The following is an 8798-nucleotide window of genomic DNA, read 5'->3' on the forward strand; positions in this document are numbered from 1 at the left end:
TCTGGTAACCGGATCAGGTGGAAATTGGAAAGCGGTAGCCTCCTCCCTTCTCCTTCTCACGCTCCCCTAAGTCTCCAATGCAACCATCTGGGGTGATCGCAACCGGAGGTCTGGTAGGAGCGGCCCAAGGGGACTTAGACCTGAATTCACAGGTCAATGTTCATTGGACTGCGAATACTATTACATCAGTTTTAGCTGATTCCAAAGAAATGATATTAACCAGTTCTGTTAAACTACCTGGTAATGTTACTATGTCAGATCTTGGAAACATGATTTTAAAACTGGATAGTAATGTGAATAAGATGAATGAGTCCTTATTAACTTTAATAAGAACAAATAGTACCTTAATTGAAGATCAGGGAAAGAAACTTGATAAATGCGAGAAGGAAGTGTTGACGATTACAACTAAAGTTCAAAGTTCAAATGATTCAAAATTCTGAAAATGCTTTTATTCGGGATAGTTTAGCTATTCGAAAAGAAGTTGAATATATTGAAAACTTACATAGAGCAAAAAACCTAAGGATTATTAATTTCCCTATTACTAGGCTCCTCTCCCCATGGGAGATGTTTAAGAAATATCTGAGAGAGAACTTGTTATATGAGGAAGAGGAAATCCCTAAGGTATCAAAAATTTATTATTTGCTTAAAAAGTCACCTAGAAATTCTGGAGAACAAAATGTAGTAGAATCAGTATCTTCTCCAGGTGTATCGACTTTTCTTGAAGAATCTGTGGACTTGATTAATAGTCGTGCAACCCTTTTTGTTTCATGTTTGGCCGAGTTAGATAAAGAGAATTTATTTAGGAGGTTTTTCAGACACAAGGATGTATTGTTTTGTGGACATAGAGTCCAAATATTTCCAGATGTGGCAAGAGCCACTCAAGTAAGAAGAAGATATTTTTTATCTTTAAGAGGTCGTGTGTTAGCATTAGGTGCTTCCTTCTTCTTAAAGTTTCCTTGCTTGTGCCTGATAAACTACCAAGGGAAAAAATTTGGTTTCGTTGATCCCACACACTTAGAAACTTTCCTAGTAGATAAAAATCAGGCTGCGAACCCCGAGACTTAGACTTAGTTAAATGAAATAATCTCCTGGATCCTTCTGAGATGTTTACTTTTACAACAAATGTGTTAGTAATGTTATATGAGTTTCTTGCTTCTCCCCCAAATTATGGTGATAATGTGATATCACTTGCTTTTCAGTTATTATAAATTATATTGTTTTTGCTTAAAGTATCACATATCAATAGTGTATTTCCTTTGTTTTATGATGTATGTCATATAATGAAAATTAATAAACTTTAAATAAAAAAAACAAAAAACAACACAATTTACATGACAGGCTTTTAAGTAAAAATCCAACTGATGGGACGTTCGCACTAGTCCCATTACTATTCATATGTATTTTACTTCTAGTTAATTGTTAATTGTTGTCTTTCTACTTCCTGGCTTCTCTAGCCCCCAAGTTCTATCTCCTTGTTATATGTAACTTTGCTTCGGCTCTCTTGTTTGGTTTACTAGTTACTCCCCTAAGTTCCATGTAAACCGGCCTGATATGAATCCCTTCATGAAGACCGGTATAGAAATATGTTAAATAAAATAAATAAATAAATTACATTTTAAATTAATACAGAAAAAAGTTATTACTTAAAGATGCAGAATTTTAAATATTTTGAGCAGAATTTCCCTAGAAATTCACTATAAGTGTCCCTTCCAATCGCTCTCCCTACTCCCCTGGCCACTTTGCCCTCTCAGGCCCCAACTCCTCCACCTGCCAGTATCTCTCCCCTCCAGCTCTAGACTCAACCCCTTCCACTCTATCGCCAGTCCCAGAGTTTGACCCCGTTCTCAGTACTGCCCCTCACACAGGCTCCCTCTGAACCTCCCTCTCTAATACACATACACACACCCCCTCATACAGGCTCCCTCACTCTCTCGCACACACACATCCCCTCATACAGGGCCCTCTCTCTTGTATACACACCCACACAAGCTCCCTTTCTCTCTCACACATAAATCCTCACACAGGCTACCTATGTCTCTCTCTCACGCACTCTTTCACACAGGCTGTCTCACACATACATAATCCCTTCACACAGGCCAACACTCTCACATACTCATGAGCTCCCAATCTCTCACACACATACACACTCTTTCACAATCTCCTCATATAGGCTCCCTCTCTCTGAAACCCACACAAGTATCCCCCCACCGCTCTCCTACCTCCCATGCTCTCTCACACCCTCCTGCTCTCTCTCACGCTCCCTTCCCCCACACCCCATCCTCTCATATAGGCTCCCTCTCTCTGAAACCCACACTCAAGCATCTCCCCCTTTCTTACCTCCCATGCTCTCTCACACCCTCCTGCTCTCTCTCTCTCACACACACACACACATTCTCTCTCACCGGGGCCGTCCATCTTTACCATGAGCAAAGCACACGCCGTTTGCAGCACATGGGGGCCTTCCATTTTGCCATGAACAGCACGCCAGTGCCTTCATCTTTGCCGCAAACGGAGCGCGTCCCATGGGACATGCAGGATGCACTCTGTTCATGGCATGCCGGGGTCTCCTCTGCTATTTTCAGCACAGAATTTGGCAATTCTGCGCAAATTATGCGCTCCGCAGTAGTGCAGAATTCCCCTAGGACTAAACAGAGGGGATATAATAGAGATGTGCTTCGGGTAAAAAGTTTGTGTCGGGCTTCGTTTCGGGGCCCCCTCGCGGGAATTTCATTTTTCCCGTGGTTTGGGGTTTTTGTTTTTTTTCGGAGGCCCCGATTTTCGGGTTAGCGTGCACTATCTAGAGTTAGTGCGCACTAACTTCCGTTAGCACACTCTAATTCAAGCTAGCGCGCACTAACTCAAAAATGAATTTTTCCCGAAATTATGGAAAAAATTCAATCATTTTTCGGTTCTCCCGAACCATTCCGAATTAGGCAATATCGTTCACATTGCCTAATTCGGGAAAAACGATTGCACATCCCTAGTATATAATAAAGGTTTATAAAATCATAAGACGTGTGGAACAAGTTAATAGGAAATAGTTATTTACTGTTTTAGTACGAGAACTAGGGAATACTCCGTGAAACTAAACCAGTAGCTGATTTAAAACAAACTTAAGAATATTTTTTCAGTCAATGTGCAATTAAGCTGTGGAATTTGTTTCTGGAAGATGTGGTTAAGGTTACTGGTATAGCTAGGCTTAAAAAGGATTTGGACAACTCTATCAACAATTACTAAACAGCTGGACTTGGGGATTGCCATCTCTTACTTCTGAGAATAGATCTCACCATTAAGATCTACCGGGTAAATCCTTATGATCCAGATTGGTCACTCTTGGGGACAGGATGCTGGGCTTGATGGACCATTGGTCTGACCCAGCCTGGCATTTCTTATGTTATAAGTTGTTATTATTTTTTTTTTTATATACTGAGATATCACATTGGTTTACATTTAGATACTGTAGGTATTTCCCTATCCCTAGGGAGCTTATAATCTAAGTTTTGTACCTGAGGCAATGGAGGGTAAAGTGACTTGCGCAAGGTCACAAGGAGCGACAGTGGGACTCGAACCCTGGTCTCCTGGTTCATAGCCCAGAGGCGAGGGAAAGTGATGAGCGGGGGTGAAAGACAGAAGGAGGAAGAAGGAATAGAAGGGAACAAAGATTGAAAGAACAGAGGAAAAGAAGAACAGATGGGGAAAGACAAATTAAAGCAGAAATGGTGGTGTAAGAGGAGAGAAAAGAATAGAGAGAGACAAGAATGAGGAATAAAAGAAAACAGAATACCTAAAGTACCTGAATGTAATCGCTTTGAAGTGCTGAAAAAAGTGCGAAAAGCGGAATATAAATCTAAATAAATAAACAGAAAAGAAAGTGATAAAAAGATTCAACAATGATTTACAAAACAAAGGCTGGAAAAACTCTGGCTTTTTTTTATGTGCAGATATAGACATATAATTGGTTCCCCCAATGTGACCTATCTTTCCCAAAAGCTACAAAAGTTATGATCCAGAACATCTTACACCCAAACTGAAGAATATAACTTCTGGGAGAAGTTAAGAGAATCCTTGTGATTGGAGGAACTCGCTGGTTCATTCTGTCTGTAAGGAAGGGAGGGGTTTGGTTTCTGAAGAAATACTGCTGCTTGGACCCAAATTTTGTGTTAGAGCCAGATCTGAACCAGACCTAGTTAGCTGGCAAAGGAAGACTCTCTCTGTGCTATTACCAAGGCTACCAATTTAATTCATGACCATCTTTATGGAAATGGCGGTGTCTGAAAACTCTGCAGACTGTAGCAGACAAGAACATCTATTGCTACCAATCTTAGCAATAACCACCTGACAGATTCAGTAAGTAGAATCCATTTAAAGGATGGGATAGAACCGAATATCATTATGCTGCTCTGGGATGAAGGTGATAATCCTAGAATATGGTGGGGTTGGCCCAATTGTGACCTTTTACCAGATTTAACTGTTTTGAATTGGTCACTGCTGGAGAGCACTTATTCGGCCGCGAGTCAAAATATGGTGGGGAGTCGGAATCAAACACATCTTCTGTAAATCTCATATTTAGCTTGAGCTGGACTTGAAAAGCCCATCTTTCAAAAATGTCCATGGAAAACACAATTTGTGCACCTAAGTGGATGTGGAAAGATTTATGCAAGTATTTTATAAACTGTCCGGTGGATGCCGCAGTTTATAAGATACCATGTTTTTTTTTGCCCCAAGAGTATGTACATATGTTTTAGTAAACACGTAAATTTCTAATGCCAGAAAATGCTTACATTGTCTCCCTATGTTATAAATGCATGCATGTACATTTTAGGCACATAAAAATATATAATATATAAAACCACCACCCGATTTAAACGCGGAGGCAGGTATTTTATGAAGTATGTGCATACACCATTCTAAAAATACTTGCACATGTATTTGCACTCACCAGTTCACTGCTATCTCCATCAATTTACCCAGCCCTTCTCCAATGCATTTAAGACCCTCTAGCACTTCACCCTGAACCCCCACATGTTCACACAGACCTCCTACCCAAAAACTGCAGATAAGCAACAAGTCCGATTTCAATTGCGCAAGTCCTTTGGCAGGTATGAAAATGTTTGGACAGGCTTGTCACAATTTGCACACTTATTTCTGAACCTCGCCCTGGAATACAACTAGAATGCACCTTTTTTTCTGCCCCAACAAAATGTGTGCACCATACTGCAAATACGGGGGCACCTTGAGGTTTATAAAATATAATATATACTCATGTAACATGCTACTTACATACGTGTATGCTATTTTTACATGTGAATCCCCTTCGAAAATTCACTCCACAATGTTCATATTCTTCACCCATTGCTGCACTGAAACTGCAAGTGACAACCTGGATTTATTGAAGTACTCTACTATGAAGACTGAACTGTGATCTAAACCATTGCCACCATCAAACCCTATCCAGTCTTGATGTGAAGTTAAGTTACTTGCTATGGCTTAAGCTGTCTTGTTCCGATTTATTATAATCTGGGAAGAAGACCAAATGTATGTCAGTGTCAGACCTTGAACCAGTCTGTTAGAAAAACAGCTTCATATGCAATTCCACGTAAATATATGCAAATGAGCCACACAATTTGCTGCACAATCTAAAAGCATGCCAGTGAATTTTCTAGCATTTGCAGCAGAATCTAAACCTTGAAAACCATGGGCCTTGATCGTAAAGCTAGGAACTAGATGGGTTTGATTTTGAGTTTCAAGAGTTATAGATAATCTGAAGTCTTGAGTCTCTGCGAGAGCTCCCAGCAACTGGGGTACATGGGGTAGGAAGTAGAGGGAAGGCACCAGAAAATAAAGAAGGCAGTCACAGCTTGACAAATTTTCTTTTGGCTGGGGCTGTCCTGAGTAAGGCCAGCAATTCAACAGCTGCAGTGAGAAAAGAAGCTTGACATGGAGATCTTATACCCCTGTTACTGAAAATTCATATACCATAGGATAAGAAAAGAGGATTCCTAGTTGCGATGAAATGCGGGGAAAATTAGAGATCAACGGTAGTATGCAGTGCACCAGGAATGAAACTAGGCAGGACCATGTAAGTTTGCTATAAAAAGGTTCCCATCTGTATATAATTTAAATGGAAGGGATTTGTGGTTCACTGTATCCAGTGGCGGATTCCCGATGAAGACCGGCCCGGGGATTCGCCGCCCAGGCCGGCCCAGGAGATACGACGTGGTCTGCCGAGCACGGCTCTGTCACGGCCGCTCTCAGCAGACCACGTGACTAGCGCGACCGGCCCACCGGGGAATGCCCAATCCCCCGATAGGCCAATCCGCCCCTGCTCATATCAGTCCCTTCCTCGCCTGCCACAATGGAAAAGAATGTAAACTACTTCTGAGTTAACAAATATGTGCCTTTTCCCTTCAGTTCACTTTCCCTTCAGTTCACTTAGAGAATAGCCACTGCCATTAGCAATGGTAACATGGAATAGACTTAGTTTTTGGGTACTTGCCAGGTTCTTATGGCCTGGATTGGCCACTGTTGGAAACAGGATGCTGGGCTTGATGGACCCTTGGTCTGACCCAGTATGGCATGTTCTTATGTTCTTATATCTTGCTAAGTTTCTATTAACTTACAATGAAGAGGCATACTGAATACCCTTGCATTTGAACACTCAAGGTAGTCTCAAAGAGGCAGATATTAAAAAAAAAAAAAAAAAAATAAGCTAAGCTCCTAAATTTAGTCTTTTAAGTTAGGTGCCTATTTTCAGCTGAACTTAGGAGCCTGAGTTTTCAGCTGAAAATTCACATACATTTAGGGCTAGATTTTAAAAGCCCTGCGCGCGTAAATCCTCCCGGATTTACGCTCGCAGGGCACTCGCATGCCAGCGTGCCTATTTTGCATAGGCCGCCGGTGCACGCAAAGCCCCGGGATGCGCGTAAGTCCCGGGGCTTCGTAAAAGGGGCGGGAGGGGGCGTGTCCGGGGTCAGGGGCGATCTGGGGTGGGTCTGGGGGCGTGGTGAAGGTCCGGGGGCGGGCCGGGAGGGAAGTCCCGAGTCCCCCGGCACTGCGGCCTGTGCCGGGGGATGCGAGGTGGCGCTCGCAAGTTGCGCCTGCTTCAAGCAGGCGCAACTTGCCCAACAAAGGTAGGGGGGAGGATTTAGGTAGGGCTGGGGGGTGGGTTAGGTAGGGGAAGGTGGGGGGACGTGGAAGGGAACAGAGGCAGGCTGCGCAGCTCGGCGCACACGCAGGCTGCCGATTTTGCGCAGCCTTGTGGTGCTGACCCCGGATTTTATAAGATATGCGTGGCTACGCGCGTATCTTATAAAATCCAGCCTACTTTTTAAAGATCTACCTCAGAGGGTATTAAGTTAGGTACCTAAATTTACTATTCATTTGCCTAGATTTAGGTCTCTAAATTAGGTGCCCAGTTCTGAAAATAAGTTCTCAGCTCCTAACTTTAGGGTGAATTTTTACAGGGCCACTCATGTAAAAATCAGAACTTATGTGCGTGGCCGGGCCCTGCGCGTACCACGTGCATAAGTCCCGATATGCACACAAGTGCCGAGCCCGGAAAAAGGAGCAGGCTGGGGGCTTGGTCTGGGACGGAGGCCGGCAGGGACAGCAGCCATTAGCCACTGTTTTGGGGAAGTGCGTGCCAGCACCTGGCCGGTGTGCTGAAGATGTTTCCGCTCCAACAGAGCAGTAATTAAAAAAAACTAAAAAAATGGGGATAGTTAGGGTTAGTTTAGGGGTTGGGGTGGAAAGGGGAAGAGGTAGGAAGAGTAGGGTTTGGGATAGCAAAGTTCCCTCCCAGTCTGTTTCATCTGTCCTGTGTGCACAGCCGGCATGTTATAAAATCGGTGCATCCATGGACGCAGGTGCGCTCCTTTTAAAATCCACCCAACTTTTTAGGGTCCTACAATTAAGAGCCTAATGAAACTAGGACCCTAAATCTAGGCACTCAGCCCTAGCCAATTTTCAAAAGGACCAAGGTATGGGGCCTAAACCCTTTGAAAATGGGCTCGACTTTGCAGCTTGTGAACCCTAACCTGCCAATAACATTCCTGAAAATCTGAATAGGAGGAGCATTGCGGAAATAATTGTAATCATGTTTTTTTTTTTAGATCCCCGCTGTTCGGCACTTCAAAGCGGACTACTTTCAGGTACTTTAAGGCATTTCCCTATGCCCGGCGGGTTTACACTCTAATTAAAGGAAACAACCTGTCTAGTTAGTGCCTTTGCCTATGCAGGAGGCCTCCTGCCCTCGCGGCGCCCCCTTCCCTTCCTTCAGTAGGCGGAAGACTCACCATTGCACCACCGCACCGTGAGCGGCGCGGGAGCTGCCGGCGCGGCTCTGCGTGCTGAGCGCCATGGCGGGAAGCGGCGGGGGGCTGGCTCGGCGCCGGGTGTTTATTTTCGGACGCCTCGCCTTCTAGAACCGGCTGCTGTTTTCAAAAGATAATGGCCGCCGCCGCGTTCCGGCGAAAGAACGCTCCGCTCCTCCTCCGCGGGGCTGCCGACGTTCGGCTGGAATGAGCGCGCGCGGACTGGGCGCGTATTCCGGCCGAACGCGCGGGTGGAAGCGCGTGGCGGAGGAGGAGGAGCCGGCTGCGCGCGGGCGAGCTGCCGGAGGCTGAGGGCGCTGGCTGCGAGGTGCATAGGATGAAAGGCCGCTCCCCTCTTCATGAGGGTTTGTCGTAGGCGAACAACAAAAAAAAAAAAAAATATTTCTGAAAATAGAACTCAGATCTTCAAACAATGTCCTTAGGTGCTCTCTGTCAGGGCTTTCAGACTCCAACGGGAAATTTTCC

General features: G+C 44.3%; 1 protein-coding gene across 1 annotated transcript in view; it reads right to left on the minus strand.

Annotated features, from left to right (window-relative positions):
- Positions 1–8580, minus strand: part of RFX8 (RFX family member 8, lacking RFX DNA binding domain) — a 186633-nt gene extending 178053 nt beyond the window's left edge. The window contains exon 1 of the mRNA XM_029603318.1: positions 8295–8580. Coding sequence (XP_029459178.1) covers positions 8295–8359 — 65 coding nt within the window. The 5' untranslated portion in view covers positions 8360–8580. The remainder of the gene's footprint in view (positions 1–8294) is intronic.
- Between the last annotated feature and the right edge of the window lie 218 nt (positions 8581–8798).

The sequence above is a fragment of the Rhinatrema bivittatum genome, chromosome 5, assembly GCF_901001135.1.
Source record: "Rhinatrema bivittatum chromosome 5, aRhiBiv1.1, whole genome shotgun sequence".
In the NCBI taxonomy this organism is placed as follows: domain Eukaryota; kingdom Metazoa; phylum Chordata; class Amphibia; order Gymnophiona; family Rhinatrematidae; genus Rhinatrema; species Rhinatrema bivittatum.